The following is an 18660-nucleotide window of genomic DNA, read 5'->3' on the forward strand; positions in this document are numbered from 1 at the left end:
CTGTAGGATGTAATTTCCTACAGATACAATTCTAAACTATTCTCTAGACTGTCGAGCACGGGCTTAGCTTAGCGAAAGTTGGAACAAGTAAGCTATTTGGCTTGGCAAACTTTTTCTGCTTCTAAAACGTAAATTAACATTGTTAGTATACAAAATGAACAATTGATAGTCTATTCAACAAGAAAAAAGACACATAAATAATATAGCAAACAGTAACAAGAGGATAGGAAAAATGAGTCAACGAAATTAACATCGTTCATGATAATCGTAAAATTATGATAGTGCATAGGAAAAGCATAGTCATACAATGTCAAGGAAAGTTAATGTGGGGTGGGCGTTTCCTGTTGTCATTGGTGGGTTCGTTTGCTGACCACACACTACAACCACAACCTGAGAGATCACCGGCAGTCCAAGAGAATATCGAATGTAAATGAAATATGTCTGCAGAAATCTTGAATAAACGGGTCCCAAAATGGTAAGCAGAGATGGATAATGGCTAGCAGTGGGATCCAGGACGCGCGTTTCGCCCTATTTGGGACTCGTCAGCTGGATGTACCTGCATCTCACAGTTGATGTTCACCCTGGGACTCGAACCCAGTACCCTCGCTTCAAACGCCATCGCGTTATCCACTCGGCCACTGAGTCCTGATTGCCACTTGCTTGTGCGATAGGGTGAAGTTTAGATTCATTTAGTATTGTTTGTTTGCATCTTCCCACCGATGTGTTAGGACTGCAACTGGTCAGTCTCTAATTGGCATATGCACGTACTGTGCGTATTGCCTCGATATAGCCTTAAAATCTTCGGGGTAATCATTCTATTCAACTAAGCTCCGTACATTCTTTTCAAAATGACCTAACATTCAGGCATGTGTTAAGTATAGACTTCCCCATACACCACATTAATGTCTATCCATCGGTTTACTTCATAATAAAATAATGATATTTATGTGTGTAGATTTTAACTCTACTCCGTCGTTGTATAAAGTAGAAATTCTTCATATCATCGTTCACACTAACAAACACAGTGATGTTTCATAAAAAAACACTTTGACCGGAAAACCCACGACATTAACATAAACAGATTTATTTTGATTTTATCATTATGATTATTGTTAGCTTTATTCAGTATTATATTTTTAGTACAATATAGAATTCCCAGCACAAAGTATTTCTACCCGAAATTTGTGCTGATGATGTCGTTCAAAATAACCATGAAAGCTCCATGACCAAACCATCCAGCTCAGAGAACAAAACTCCATCAAATTAAATAAGTTTCCGTTTCCGCCATACCATATATTTTGATCGGACTAAACACTCTGACTTCTTCCTTTATATTATCTCCACAAACCCCCATTCTGATAATATTTAAACTTAGGTTAATTTAATTCGGTTATTTATTTACTATAAAGAAGTGGCTTACTTAAAGTCACATAATGTCAGAAATCCAAATTTCTACTCATTCGGATATCACAAATATATCATTATCAACCTTCTACTCCACGTTTAATTTATTTGAAAATATCAAGTCAAACCTTGATGTTGATACCTTCAATTTTACCTGCTCCTGTGCGGTAAGTTTCACTAGCCACGCAAATCAGACACTTTCTAAATACATCGCAGAACATTTCTCCGTATAGCTTTTAAAAATGGAATCCAAAACAATCAGTAGCTCAATACATCAGCACCTAACCAACTTTGTGCACGTTACCCCAAAGAAATTATCCTTCGAAATAAACTACACAATCAGAAGAAATTGTGTTAAAAGGAAGTTGAATCAAAAACGTATGCACTGTTGAGGCGTTGGCAGTTCACTAATTCAAGCTTGAACACTGTTACAAAAGCATTACATGGAACCTCTCATCGTTCTGTGGCACTAACTCCCTTTTCTAAAATATTTTGATCTTGTTTTGTTTTTATTGTTACTTCGTGCTTTCTCTAAACTGTGATCAGTTATTGTTATCCTCTAACAATTTTCCAAGATGATTATTCAAAGGTTATTATGACCTTTACGTCTTACGTGTCATACTCAGTTCTGTCAAGTTGATAATGAATTTTATTTGAAATGTTATTATTCAAACTACCTTATTACGTAATAATGACAAATCAATACATTATGCAATACACTATGCAATTATATGAGGACCTTCTAGAAAAATTAATTACACTACTTCAATATTTTCAACATCTTTAATTGATCTTCATTATTTGTTTAAATGAACTCGGATATAAAACTATTTTGTTTTTGATAAATTCTTTATTAATCGTAAACAGTTCAATCTAATAGTACATACACTAATATACTTGGTCTGGATCTTAATCAAACAACACTTTGATCAGTTCAATTTTTTACTTCTTAGAATGAAAAACTAAACAAATTAGTTCTGATACAAACTAAACTGTTGATGGTATACAACTGAGGAATAGATTTGAAGTCTGAATTAGAAAATGGCACAAGATAATAGAATAAAATATAAATGATTCATTGGAATAACTAATAGTCATAGTAGAGTTGATGGTAGTAATAATGATACTATGGATTTGAAAATGTCAAATTTATATATGGTTTGAAAAAAAAACTATCTTTATGCTTATGTTTCTGCAGTAAAAGTTTAGAGATTTCTTGATACAAGTATGTTTTTGTATAATGTTTATACACCATACCATTAGATCATTCAAAATAGACTATCCGATAATGCTTGGACGGATAACTTGTATCCAATAATTGTTAACGAGGAAACTAACAAGAGTATAGTTCAATCAGAAACGTACTATTTATTTACACACATTGGTACAAAGAGGCACCAAATGGATATGTGCCATATAAATCATCTGATTCATGTGAGGGCTGGGATGCTGCCCGTGTGCCCAGACTGAAGCAGGCGGTTCCCCTGGGGACCACATTCAGAGCCTTTGACCTAAAGTTCTAGTCCACAAGGCAGTGGAGCAACGTCAGGAGATGCAGTCCCATGGTAGCCGGTGACCAGTAATTGGTTCATACACCATTTGTTCCTCTAGGATCCTGGAGTCCATGTACACCACTGGTTTAGAATCAGGGTTTTCCAACTCCCCTAGGTGGACCCTCTGTATCTACCAACCCGGTTAAAGCGTCGGACATTCTCTTTTCGTCCTCTCAATTTCGTAAACAACACCCCCGCCACGAGAAGGCAGTGAGTAGGACTTCCCTGGTAGTGGTTGTATGCACGTGTCCATTTGAGAGGGAGAGCAGACTCTCCCCACTCTCGGCCGTACCAGGGCATTTGGGGGAATATAAATATGTGGTGTGTGTGGATGTAAAAGGTTTTTGAAAATGGATAAACTTTATACTTTACAGCATGAACTGATTTTCGTTATGTAACTGATGGAAACCAGGAAGGATTGGAAAGCTGTATATGGTTCTAGTATGGGACTACTCAACAGTAGGCTTCAATGACCTTATTGCAGAAGCGGTGATGCAGAGACTGGAAGTGGTGATTTTACTGGTGACCGAAACAAAAATGTGGGTGCATTATGTGGACGACAGATTCGACATCATCAAAAAGGAAGAGCTAGAAAACGCCTACAATCTGATCCCCAACATCTTCGATGACATAAGATTCGCAGTGGAAAACAAGTTGGACAGCGACCTATCATTATTGTATGTATCGATCACCAGAGCCGACATAGAAGAACTAGAGAGGCCAACCCATACAGATCAAATCCTCAACTAGGGCAGCAAAAACCCAAGAACTCACAAAATCAACTGCGTACAAACTATTCAAGAGGGCGAGAACACACTGCAATACACTTGTAGCGCGGAAAAATAAAGGAAAATATACAATGACCATCCTTCAAAACGACGGATACACACGCAGTTCATTGAAAAATATCAACGCAACACATCAGCAGTAACGAAATCAAATATAAAAGTCAGCAAACGGATCATCCTACCATATATAAATGAAATGTCAGAAATTACGAGATTATTGAAGCTGTATGGAAAAGGTGTAGCATACAAACCGAAAAAGACTTCAATCAATCCTATACAAGCCAAAGGACGCAATGACCAAAGAAAAACCAAACATCTACAAAGTAAACTGTTCCAATTGCGAAAAACACTATGTCGGACAAAGTGGACGTCCCCTCTATCTTCGCCTGCATGAACATCAATTAGCGGTCAAACGCCATGATATGTTTTCGCTTATATCAATTCATGTGGACAACTGTGGATACATATTCGACCGGAAAAGTGTTGCGATCCTGAATAGTGGGAATACTAAGAACAGCAGGGAATTTTTAGAAGCTTGGCACTTAGTTCAATCAACAACCAACGAAAACATCGAAATCTATCCAATTTACCAACCAATCAGAAAAACTATGGACAAATATAGGACCAATAATCAGATCAAAGGGAATACAATCAAAATAAACAGACAGACGATGACAGGTTAAAAGTCAACAACAATCAATCAAGATCGAGGTCGACAGGACAAGCTGAGAGTCATATGTGGAGAAATCCGAATACTTTTTTCCACCCCGAATTTGTGCTAATGATGTTGTTCAGAAGGACAATGAAAGCTCTGCGACTAAACGATTAGCTAAGAGAACAAAACTGCACAAATCATCATCTACCATGTTAAAAAGGAGATATAGAGTTATTGCTTACAAATTCTTAATTAAATGAACTCTATTACACCTAACGGGTATGGGAAATCCAACTAACACAATACTCTTTTCATTTTGTTAGTCAGAAATCTTTTGCTCTGACATTTAATCTCATATAAAGATGAAGAAAAGTAGTCACAATTGAATGATCACTGGGTGGTGATCAATGTCATGCGTGTCAAGTCCTTCTTAGTGCTGATCGAATGCTATCGATCAAGTTGCAATGTGGCCACTAGTCCAGGTGGCTCGACACTGCAAAGTAGTACTGATAACTATTTCATTCTACTGGAATTACTTCATTATTGATTGAAAATTAATTTAGGTGCAAATTGTCTTTATTGTACGTATAGTGAATAGGATTCTAACAGCTTACTGTTAGAATTTAACAAAAACAATGTAGTTGTCGATGCCCAGTAGATAAAACTGTGGGCGAAGATAAATGATGTACTTATCAACTATGTACGTATATATATCACAATCAAAATAGGTTTATCAAAAAATAAACCACATGAAAAACAATATACAAATTGGAAACATTTATATACATGTAGTGTGTTAGTAGTAGTAGTAGTAGTAGTAGTAGTAGTAGTAGTAGTAGTAGTAGTAGTAGTAGTAGTAGATCTGTAGTAGCCAAAACGCTAGATTGATAAACAATCAAATATTACGTAAATCATCAAAAAAAACGCAATCATTTTCTTTTAATCTATCTCTATACATTAGAAAATTTATTCCGATAATCATCTTTTAAACAAAATAATTTCATAGGTTCATAAACTAAAACAACCCAAAATGAATGAAATGTTGTTTGAATAAGACGAGCGGATAAACCTTTGGAAAACCAACGTATTCCTTCAAATTGCCATAAATGAATAACACTTTGTTTGAATGGTATATGCGAAACCTGAGTAGTTTTTTTTAAAGATGAAAGATAATAATAATAATAACGATAATATTGGAAACTTTAAAATTCATTAAACACAACAGTAGATGAACACAAAGATCCATTTAGAAAAAACTAACATTCTTATTAGATATTTTCAATTGTACTTTATAGTTGAAAGCGTGAGTCAATTGAAGCTAGACCACCATTGAAAACCTGGAAGCACTGGACGTCCGTTTCGTCCTATTATGAGACTCCTCAGCAGTGCGCATCCACGATCCCACACTCGGGAGATTCGAACCTAGGACCTACTAGTCTCGCGCTAGAGCACATTAAGACCGTAGGATGCCGGCTCAGTGGTCTATCGGTTGAGTGATCTGGCGCGAGAATGGTAGGTCCTAGGTTCGAATCTCGCGAAAGCGGGATCGTGGATGCGCACTGTTGAGGAGTCCCATAATAGAACGAAACGGCCGTCCAGTGCTTCCAGGTTTTCCATAGTGGTCTAGCTTCAATTGACTCACGCTTTCAACTATGAAAATACTAAATCTCCACGAAACCCCTTCTGATAATTGCACTTTAATTACATAAAAACGCAACAAGCTGATTTTATTTAGGTACTTCAATTCAAAGAATTAAATGTAGAAATTCAATGAATTTAATGTATTGTGTATTACATTTCGGGACATTATTTAAAACATTCGTAACAAATTGGATAAATGAAAATTGGTCATTTATATTCATTTTTGATATGTCTATTTATTTAGTTATTTAAACACATAAATATTGGTACAAAGGGGCACCAGATACATATGCGGTCACACAAATTTCATTTGATTTGTGTGACGGCTGTGATACTGCCTGGATGCCCAAACCGAAGCAGGAAAATATGGCAACTGACTGTTGCAGTTAAAAGAAAGAGTTTAAAAAAGGAGAGTTTATACAATAAAATTATATTCTATCACTAAAGATTGTTAATCATAAGAGATATTTCAAAATGCCCAAACTATTAGGAAAAATATAAATCAATGAGGATTTCTGATTTAATAATGTATTTATCCAAAGTAATCTTTTATTTTATTTATTTAAACACATGAATATTGGTACAAAGAGGCACCGAATACATATGCGCCACACAAATCTCACTTGATTTGTGTGACGGTTGTGATACTGTCCAGGTGCCCAAACTCGAGCAGGTGGTTTTCTTAGGGGGCCACATACGGAGCTTTTGACCTAAAGGTTTGATCCACAGGACAGTGGAGCATCGTGAGGAGATGCAGTCCCATGGTAGCCAGTGACCGACGATTGATTCATACGCCATTTGTTTCCTCAGGATACTGGAGACCATGTGCACCATTGGTTTGGAATCAGGGTTTTCCAACTCCCCTAGGTGAACTATCCGTGTCCACCAACCCGGTTAAAGCGTCGGACATTCGCTTTTCGTCCTCTCAACCTAATAATATTAATGATGAATACTTAGTATATTATTTAAAACTAGTTGTCTTTTTGATAAATTCATCAGATCTGTTATAAGGACTATATGATATAGGAATGTAATAACATTTTAAACAGTCTAATCATACATTAATCTCTTAGTATACTTATACGTGAATCAGACAGATCAACCTGGAAAAATGGAAGCATATGATCAAAGAAAAAAAAGTTAGTTACAGTACTCACGATATACGAAAGCCAACAGCGTTAAGATAGGCTTAGGTTAAATAAAAACTAATTTTTTCAGTACATAATAGTGTTATAAATTTTCGCATGGCTGATCATTCAATACATTCAAATATTCGCCTTATACAAAACTACGAGGGGCGGGTTTAGATTAACCCCATGGTCTAGGATGAATACTTGACTATCATCACCCAACTTCACTTGTGCATCATGACTAACTCCTCTTATGTGTTCATACATACAGGTATACGCAAACTCATAAACAAAATGAGATGTAACTCAACTGTTTATACTTTATTCGGGTTTTCGACATAAAATAGACTTCGTTATTTCAACTACGATGACCTTAACTGTGTAGTAAGTCCCACCGATAGCTGATTCAAGTCTTTGTTTGACTATGAGACTGTTCTATTCACTTCTAAATGTTAGGGATGTAAATATAGTTTTTGATTATAAAAGCGTAGCATCTTTTATGCAAATAATGATTGGTCCCATTAAATAAACCATTTATCAAATCTTGTTTGTATTAGATTAAATGGATAGCAACCGTTGAATCTATCCAGTTCATGTAGGTTTACAATAAATAGAGCATTTGATAGAACCATTGTCTTTTAAATCACTAATTACATCTATTAAAAGATACTTTATTTTTACACATGAAACACCAGCCCCTGCACTATAGTCCAATTGTAATTAGACAACAGTTAGTATTCCATAAGCTTGACTTTGTTACATTATTAAGGAATCCATATATATAGCATAAGGACTAATAAACTACACAGCAAGCACTTCATATCTTTTTCAATGTCACATGGCGAATAACGCTGATTTGTTATGAAAACCACCAATAAACGTACGAATTTTTAATAGTTAGGAACTTATAAAAGTTAAACTGATGTATCCTGTCCTCACCCCACTCCCACCTCATTTTTTTCCGCCAAATCCAACAATCTAGACTTATTTCTCAGAAGAAAAAGGTGATATGCTGGGGCAGTCAAAGGCCAATATTCGGTGGAATAATACAGACACTTTCGGTTGAAAATGTGGCTTAGATAGTGTACAGGAAGCATGCATATCAGTGACAGACATGGACGACTGCATACACTAACAAAAATCAAATATTCTCTCGCGAAATAGTAAAAATATATTTGATGCGCAATCAGATACAATAATTCAGTATCTGATCACATCATAGAGAAGATTGGATAAAAATGAAAAGTAAAAAAACTGAAAATATTTCCTTCAGAATTTAAAGACAATTTAGTCCAAAAAATGATTTATATAACGTGAAAAACCGTACTATGAGATGAAAACAAACTCACCTGCATTCTTACACGAACGACATCAAGAGGATTAACAATGATAGCAGATGAAATGCCAGCTAGAGGAGCCGAAATCAACTGAATCAATAATCTAGGAACTGGAGCAGAATCATCGTTTGATGGCAACAATACCGAGTCTTGAACATGTTCCTTACACATTTTCTTTGAAATAAAATGAATTAGACCTAATAAAGAGGGAGAAATATATATTCGTGTAAAAGAGAATTGATTGAAAAGTGTTAGAACAGAACAAATACGATAAAAGTAGAAAATGGTTTCTTTGAATCACGATTGATTATATATATACTTTTCATTATAAGCTTCCTATTAACCCACTAACTACTGTTTTATAATTTACTAATTTTTATTTGTTGTCAGTTTATTACTGACAGTCTCTCTTACAGCCACCTTTGGCTTGATTATGTTAAGTCAAGGTATATCAAACATTTTTAATAGAATAGATGAATTCTGGTTAACATTAGAATCCAGAAGTTTATTTTCTTCTATTTGGAATTTGTCAGTCCAATATACCGGCATCCCAGTTTTAATGTTCACATAGGGATTTAAACGCGGTAATATTTTGTTTTAAACACCCAAAGCGCTTTCCACTCTTCTACTGGGTCGGGCTGTCCACTAACTTGTTCAACAGGTACTCTTCTTACCCCATTTTCAGTAAGGGTTTAAATTATACCGTTATCAAATATCGTTAGCTTTTGAAAAATATTACTCACAATTCCAAATAAATCATCGGCAATCCCGATTCGGGCGAAATAGTAAATATGATGAGAATGAAGAATACTATACTAATTCCTGAATAAGATTGGAAACGTTGATCGACACATTTGAGCTTAAATGCTTAAGTGAGAGGAGTGAAGCAGACAATTATTTTTAAACAAGCTCAGTGTTTAGGGAGCCCGACTTCTGAATTTTTAGATGGATAAAAAAAATGATAAGTTTTACTGTCGTTCTTATCATTAGGATAGTTTTATTTATTTATTTAAACATTGGTACAAAGAGGCACCAAACATATATGCGCCACATAAATCATTCGACTTGTATGAGAGCTGAGGTACTGCTCGGGTGCCCAAACCGAGGTAGGTGGTTTTCTCAGGAGGCCACACCCCGAGCCTTTGATCTAGAGGTCTAATCCACATGACAATGAAGTAACGTCAGGAGATGCAGTCCCATGGTAGCCGGTGACCAGTAATTGGTTCATACACCATTTGTTCCTCTAGGATCCTGGAGCCCATGTACACCATTGGTTTGGAATCAAGATTTTCCAACTCCTCTCCGTGTCCACCAACCCGCTTAAAGCATCGGACATTCGCTTTTCATCCTCTCAATTTCGTAAATAACACCCCCACCATGGGAAGGCAGTGAGTAGGACTTCCCTGGTAGTGGTTGTATGCACGTGGCTATTTGAGAGCATTTTGAGAGAGAGCTGACTCTCCCCACTCTCGGCCGTACCAGGGCATTTGTTAGCACATACAGACAGAAATCCTATTAATGATATTTACAACGAAAAAGCACTGGTGGTTCCGTATGTAATAAACAACCCTATACTTCAAAGAATATTAAACAAGCTTACATGCATACAAACAGAAACAATATTCAGAAATATAAGAAAGCCCTTTACATAGCTTCAAAGAAATGAAAACTATTGCGTATCAAATAGATACTTCAGTTGGCAGTATATGGTATGCTTTGAACATACATACATAAAATACTTGTGGGGTCAAACTTTACCACTTTTACTCTAGTCTCTTACACTTTTTATACTATTCAGAGTTCCTTAGGATGAGTTTCTGAGTATTTAATAATTTAGGAGCTAAGGAAAAAAGACTGTGAGAAAAGTAAACAGGTTTCACACTTGGGTGTATCGATCAAGTATTCACTACTCGTCAGGTTTTGGAATATGAATATACTCACCGCCGCCTGACGATATTTATATTTCTTGACTTGAGAGTTGCCCTTGACACTGTTGGTCAACAGGTTTTATTGAGACGTCCGTAATTAAAAAACGGACCGAAGAAGTACGTTGACTTATGTAGGTTTTTTTCACTGAAAATCATCGGTTGTGCCACAGCATATGGTAAATTGTCATAATAATTGGTTACATCAAGTGGTGGTTGTCAGGGCTTTCCACTTTTCTGATGTTACTCAACTTTATCAGATACATTTCTGGAAATGATAATTCCATAGTTCCACTTTTCAAGGGTTAGATTCCTACTTCGAGATGCCCCGAACAAACCAGAGTATGAAGATAACACTGAATTAAAGACGTTGAAAAAACGCAACCTTTTGAACAACCTAAAGGACAACTTAGTCATACTTGAAGTATGTTTCCCCTCCCCATTACTTCATAATTGATCTGTGTTGGAATCTAGTTTAACCGTTGAGAATGAAGAGATTAAGCGCACTGAATCAGTTAGCTACAACGTAGGACCAGGCACATATATGCATCGGCGCACTGACTACTTTTCTTATTATAGAAGTCTCATCAGGCCTTACCGATTTCCAGTAAACCCGGTTGGTATAGTAGGATCGTAGAGAATACATGATACAGGTTGTATAGTTCAACTGGGTTGTCAAGATAATCGAGCACTATTACTGCGCCAGTACATGAGCTACTATCGGCCAATTAGGAATAATAGTAATGGTTTGAATAACAACTATAAACAACTTACCACAAAATTTATCATAAAAAGACCACCACAATGCCGAACTAGGTACAAAAGTGCACATAGATATCAGGCAACCTTTGTAGAAACCTTTTAGCCCGTGAGTTTGTTTGATATAACGAATTACGCCACAAAGACGACCCCAATTGGAATTCATTTCATTTTCTGTTAAATGAACCGGAGTTAATGGACGAAAACGGTGTGGGTTAGATGATAAATTCGAATTTTTGTAAACCATATTTGTATGAATACGATTACAATTCACAACCATTAAATGTTGAGACACAACATCAATAGGAACAAAAAAACCTTGAGCAACACATGAAGCCACTGCACCACCAACAAAAGATCGGTGAATAGGACTTAGTGTTGGAAAGACTGTACATGCTTGTCTGGCTACTTCATATGTGGAAACGTAAATGGTACCTAGTTAAGAAGAAAAATACATTTTAAGACTACAGGAAAAAAATGAAAATTCATCACACAATAATTTGAATACTCCCACAAACCAGTATCAGAGAGAAAACCACTTTTTCTATACCCAGCCTTTTCTACTACTACTGATAATATTACCAATTTTACTACTCTGCGATTTGTCTTGCTAACTTTATCTCATCATGCTATGTTATGACAACTTGAGCCGATACATATACATGTTAGTTTATAAGTGGCGTATGACTGACTGAAGGAGAAAATCTCAAAAAACTTCGGTAAATTACATTTTTCAACTAAATGATGTAGCCATAACGTTCAGTACTGATAAGGCCTCATTGTTATTGTGTGGCGCATATGTTTGGTGCCCTCTTGTACCAATGTTTGTGTTCAAATAGATAAATAAAGAAGTGGCAACTAAACAAAGATGTGGCATGAAGTTATTGACTGTTGGTCCGAGCCATGTTATTAAGTGATGATTATCTGGTTGGGCCCCGCGCGATTATTGTGACTAGCGGTTGAAGATGTTAGATATTACTTAAAATCGGTCGCAACGTGACAAAAGCATTCATTCTTTGTTAACACCTAGATCCCGAGTTTCGAAATTATCTTTGACCTTTCATTTAGCACATTTGTTCCCTCTTTTCAAATCCTATTCTCCACGCCTAACCTTTTTACTATGACAACCAATACACATTGGTACTAGGTTCTATGTTGATTATGACTGACTGTCTGACTAAAGCAGACTTCTACAACTGATATGAAACTTTTAAATACTATCTTTTTCATCGGATATTTATGTATTTAGGACGATGGAATCATATTTTTCTTAGACGGATATACATGAAAGTTGATACTGTTTAAGTGTCTATTTATAAAAATTAAAGTAAAGCAGTCCACCTAAGTATGTAAATGACCGTTCGAGACCAGAACTAAAGCCTATAAAACAGAAAGAAGCAACCCACCTGAGAATATGTGAAATGATCGAACCAAGTAGCCACTATACAATCCTCGAAAACCCTCTTCCTTGACAACAGAAGAAATTGCATGTACAAGACCACGATAAACCTGGGCACCTTCTTGAAGTTGGAGTCTCGTACGAAGCAAAACAAATGGATATAATAGAGTCTGGGCAGTAAAATTCCCCAAACCAGAAAGAGGAAAAAACATATGCTTTTTCAGCATTGACAGCTCTATCACTTCAAAATTCCCAAGGTTACCCGGCATCCCAAGTTAGATAAACACAAAACAGATCCAGAAGCTCAACATTTTCCGGCTGAAACTAAAATCAAGAACAAATAAGAAGCTGAAATAATTTAGGACTTGACTTCAATAATATTCTTTAAGATTTTCAACAACCGAAAATATGTAATGGTCTTTTTAGTAGTACACTTAACTAATTTATAATCGGTTTCATAAACACTACTTCTGCAGGCAGTAAATTTGAAGATATGAATATTCGTTGAAATAAATTGATACACTGGACATATATACTGGGTTGATCTGATTTGTCAGATTTCAAATCATTAAATAGTACTGTGTGTGTTGCGCTTAAAGACTCATTACTTACGACAGAACAGCGTCAAGAAGTCTATACTTTAAGCCATCAAAATGGATAAACGTGCAGGAAATCTTTGAACTCTACTGGAGCTATAACTCAGTTTTCGAATTGGCGGTCACAACTAGCACATTTTTTATAGCGTAAGTTCTACTGGTTTTATACAGATTACTGAATAGACTGACTATACTCGTAGATTATCATCCCGGTGTGAATAAATTTCTACGATCGATTTAATTGTGCTAGCTTTCTGTTTGAAATACCTACTAAAACTAGACACAAAATGAACAAATTTGTCAATTATTTCTGCCTATCTAATTACTTTCTGTTCCCATAACACTGTGACAACTACATCTTCATGGTTTGCATAATACACAATTGTCAATTACGCAATCTGAAATGATCAGGATAACTCAGTCAGTCAGTCAGCTATAACGTACAAATTAAACAATTAGCTTTCGTACAGTTATTAGAAAACTTTGATGTACAATTCCTACCACCGTAATGGTTGTGGAAGATCTGGTAAGTAATTAAGATGAGAATTCGAATACTGAGTACCAACGACCCGCAGAATGACTAGGAAAATGACTCATATAACAAAGACGCGGAAATGATAATAATAATGATAATTTAAAAGGTCACATAACATACATACACCGATATGGCTAATCACTCAAAACAAACACTGAGACAAAGTTAGATGGTATGAAATAGAATGTAGGTACTAAATTTATGTAGCAGAAACGGAACGTATTATATCATATTGAAGTAGTATCAGTAGAGCAGACATGCATACTATACAGCGACCATTAACTCACATCATCCATAGGCGACACGTGAGAATGCAAAGCACATAAGTCAATCAACCCGATAAACAATAAATAAAGATAGGACCCCAGAAATAATATGGTCTGAAAAACATGCGAAATACACAATCCAGAAGCTCTGGCTCAAATCCCACAACTCTTAGTTAGGTTAACAACTATTATAAACCACGAACTAATTGCTAAAACAAGTGATCAGATACGACAAATGCATATATATATATATATATATATGCATCTATACCTGTGAATTACACAACCATTTCGTAGAACTACCCAGAAGTGCATGCACCAACAACTTCGCAAAAACAATAACACATAATCTGCAGGTAAGCACTATACTCAGCTTTAATATTACGTGTTCGTTTACATTTATTTAAATTGACTGCTGTATATAATACATATATGTAAACATATTTACGCTTTCTTGAAGTAAATGAGATTGTAACGACAGGTAAAGTGACCGGCCTGGGTCCCAGTCAACCTCTAGTCACCCACCTTTCAAACTTTATTCTTTGTGCCCTGTCCTTTTCTATATTAAACCCTATAATTGATGTTTAATAATCTTAGAAAAGTTTGGTGTCTAGTATCGTAATAGAATTAACGCAAACTGATTTCTCTTCCTCAATGGTATTGTCAAAAACTTCTGCACAATGGGTTGCCATTGTATTGTGTGGAAGGTTTACTACGATACGTCGGCCAAGGCGCAAAACCGACCCGTTTAAAAACCCGCCAGAGTAGTGGGCAGGATTTTGAACTCAAGGACAATTTTCTAATGTTTACTGGTTCAATTTATTCGGGCTGATTACTTGTAGTTTGCGATCAAAATCTGGACACAATATCGTATCAACAATACATATACATATACATCAAATATTCCTCTAATTAGCCAGGACAATAATTGCTTTTAAGTGATCGCTTACAGACAAACATATGGACTTACGACATTTGTAAACAACATTGTAACTTTTGATTTCTAGACTACTCTGTCCTTTGCTTTAACACCGACAAAGAATATTCAATAGTTGATTTGATAAACGGTGGACCTATTAGACCACTTGTATGAACATGCTCGGTAAAATCTGCTTTTGGTATGAATGGATAAGTATCAATCGGTTCAGTTGGCCAATCTAGTTGACACCCTGCTTACCATCAAAATAAATGATAGTGAACTTCATTATAATGACTTCTAATCGTTTACAAGTGACTGATCACATCATATAAGTGATACGGTTATTATCTACATATTCTACTCCTTTGGAGATAATTGATTTTCTTCCTCTGTTGCGATACACTGAGATGTACTGTGGTTCAAAGTCTAAAACGTTCAAGACCATTAAGGATGGAAGAACAACTTAGGACAAGTTACCACTCCCATATAACAACAGTGGCCGATCGTCTTACTATTTACTGATAGACAAGCATTTCTCGAAAACCAAATGAAATGGAATGAACTAACAGGTTCGTTAAATGCAATTAATGAAATGCAATTATGAGCCATTTAAAAGTAAAGCATATTCTACACTCAATAAACTGGGTCGAGATCATTCAACAGTGCCTAGACCATGTAGTGGGTTGCAAATTTATTAAGAAGGAGATGGGGCTTGATTACCCTCAAATTCAAATATCCCCGCTAACAGATGCACTAAACTACTACACAGTGGCCCATGTGTAAGATCCATTTTGAAGGTTTCGTGTGTGAAAATCTCTCCATGCATATATTCGCAACTTGTTCTTAATGGGTTCTTTATTTGTGCGTTATTGTTAGTCTTTTTGATGCCATTTGAGATTGTAATGTTCCATTTCATAATAGTTTTCCCATTTCTTTGTCGCTTTCACTGAGTTTCTATTTTTGTTTCTGGACTGTATCTATGTTGTTTTAATTGATATTTTATCTTGGCGGCAGCCATATTGATTGTTCCCTCTTTGATTGTGTTGCTTGATTTGACTGGGATCGTGCATTTTGGTTGTGAATTTGAGTACTTTCCCAGAATTGGAAACACTTTGTGTTATAAAGCAACAAACAATTACTTGATCTATCCAGAAAGAATAGAATAACACTTATTTTGTGGTGCGTTCGGTAATTTTTTTATATTTCTTATCAATATGTCTATTTATTGTAATTTTGATCAATTATTGTGGGAACAATTATTGGTTAAATAACTGAGTGGTAATATTTGTTTAAGTAAAATTGTACATTTGTATTTATGATGAACTGTTGTTGTCCCAATCACCTTGTTCTGACTTCGATTGGGGCGCGCGTTACTACTCGTTTACCCGACAGTTATTCTTCACCTAAATCATGTTTAGATCTCATAGGTTTGGATTTTATACCAGGCATTGTGAAGTTCGGGCATTTCAATGTCGAAGAGGTAAAGGAGGATAGGGAGATATTAATACGATGTGCGATATCATCGATTATCTTTTCGATCTCAGTTTCCGTAACGGCTGAGGCTCGTTTGTTGAAGAATTTCACCACAATTGACCCTATGATGATGTCAAACTAAACGAAGACTACCTAGACGGAAACACCTCAACCTGGAAACCAGGTCAGTTTGGGTTCCCGATGCACTTAGTAAACGGGTAGAATCCGGCTACTGAAGTATTACGTTGGTTAGAACCGACTAGCGAGTGTCAAAACTCATGAACTGCGATTTCACTGCGCTATCTCCAGGACCAGCCACACTAGTTGATCAATCCACGTTGGCCATCCATGACCACAACACCCACCGTCCATTCACAAATCATATATGGGATGTGTGGATTCAGCTTGACGAACAATCTGGCTAAGGCTCAGTACTAAACAGCACTTGGTAAAACATCACTTAAGAGTAAAAGGTAGGTTAGCGTTCACAAAAACACAAGCAAGGGTTTTCGTGGTAAGAGCTTATAAGTCATAAAATTGACTCGCAGAGTGGATATTAACAAAACTCTTTAGTGAGTACATCATAAGAGGGTTTAACATTTATCTCAGGCCCAAAAATACTGAGTGATATTATTTTAGGTGCTTTATCACAGTTATTCCTAACAATGAATGTTCTGATCCTAAAGGATTTGTGGATAATATATTTCCATAAAAAAGAATCACATCCTAAGAATCAAATGCAGATCGAAGTAAGAGTCAGTTTGATATATTTGATCAATAATTAGTGAACTCATGATGGCTTATTCGGCGAATATTCCGACCTCTTTGTCGAGTTGTCAACAAAACGCAAACGCGGAGAAATTTTCAGATTCAGATTTGTGTATTAAAGACAGAAGGTCTACGGTCTATGCTATTACTCTTTTACTACGCTTCTGTAAAGTGTCTAGTCTCCTCTGGAATGGGTCAATTGAGGGTTCGGACATCAGCGCCTCGTTTAACAGGTTCCAAGAGTTGATGACTCTACTTGCCTGCTACGTACTCTAAGATGTCACGATCTAGCGGAAGAAAAGGAGAGGATAAGTCAGGTGCAAAATCCTTTCTTAGTATTCTATGCATCAAAATCAGATCACCTCTTAATCCGAGATGGGACAGAGCAAAGAGGTCTAGCTTTTGAAGCCGCTCTTTATGTTGTAAACCCCGAGGTTCTGGAATTGCATGGGTAGCTGTCCACTTTACTTTTTCTAGGATATCCGAGTCGCCCTTCAAACATGGTTTTTCTGCCTGAACTCATTCTCCAAGTTCAGTTCTCACTAAAGTTGTGTATACTGTAGTGAACCTGGTAAATGTGAACTTGGTAAATGTCTGTATTAAAGCCCATGGGGTTCTAAACCCATAAGCTACAACCTCCCGATATTGACCCGTGGTCTTAAGATCATGACTCACTGTCACTTCAAAATCCTTGTTGGACCGAACCGGCTGGTTATAAGCGGGCCAGAGGGATTCTGAAACGGCTGTCTGGTCAGGCCGACGTAATAGCGCGAGAAATGTTGGAAGACTTATTCAATGTTATAAAGTTTGATTGTAACGACGCGGAAAAGCTATCAAACTTAGCTATAAGAATGGAGAATTGCGCTATGGTTTTGGAGCAGATGAACTATACTGCAGATTTGGTCACGTTAGAGAGAATAGTGAGGCTTCTGCCTCACCCCATGCAAATGCAATGGGCCGAGCTCGTAGACAGGTTGACGGAAGATGATAGAGAGCCAACATTTGCTGAGCTCACTCAGTTTGTAGCAGCTCGACCTACTAGTATGTTTGGATGGTTGGCTGATCATCCAAAAAGGGGATTTATCATGAAGACGAATTGCCACTCGCTAGCGAGGCCGGTGAATGTTTCGATCGCAAGAGCAAAGTGCAGTATGTGTTCGGGGGACCATGCGATTTATAAATGTCCGCAGTTTTTAGCGCTCACAACGGAAGACCGGTGGTCACACGTGAAGAGTAAAGGTATCTGCTTTATGTGTCTTAAACAGGGACATAAGGCTAATGAATGTAGAGTGACGAAGCGTTGCGCCGTTGACGAATGAGCGAAGAAACATCACTCATTGTTGCATAACGTTTCGACAGACAGCAGATGAGAAGATAAACCTGCTACGAAAAACTACTGTGAACTTACTAAGTCAGTGAACGATCACGTGTGTTTGGGAATAATGCCGGTACGGTTGAGATCAGGAAATGCTGAAATTGTGGGTTATGTTCTTTTGGATAATGGTTCTGGTA

General features: G+C 36.6%; 1 protein-coding gene and 1 non-coding gene across 2 annotated transcripts; both read right to left on the reverse strand.

Moving 5' to 3' along the window:
• Positions 1–575: 575 nt before the first annotated feature.
• Positions 576–641, reverse strand: Smp_tRNA_01331_Gln_TTG.1.1. Its single transcript has one exon. It is a non-coding gene (tRNA).
• A 4709-nt stretch (positions 642–5350) lies between these two features.
• Positions 5351–12860, reverse strand: Smp_038840 (mitochondrial carrier protein-related; the record flags this gene model as incomplete). The annotated part of the gene is made up of 4 exons (XM_018791855.1): positions 5351–5542; positions 8521–8705; positions 11208–11627; positions 12599–12860. The coding sequence occupies 4 exons, from the start codon at positions 12858–12860 to the stop codon at positions 5351–5353; spliced, it is 1059 nt and encodes a 352-aa protein (XP_018644963.1).
• Positions 12861–18660: the final 5800 nt, after the last annotated feature.

Source organism: Schistosoma mansoni (assembly GCF_000237925.1).
Source record: "Schistosoma mansoni, WGS project CABG00000000 data, chromosome 1 unplaced supercontig 0034, strain Puerto Rico, whole genome shotgun sequence".
Classification (NCBI taxonomy): domain Eukaryota; kingdom Metazoa; phylum Platyhelminthes; class Trematoda; order Strigeidida; family Schistosomatidae; genus Schistosoma; species Schistosoma mansoni.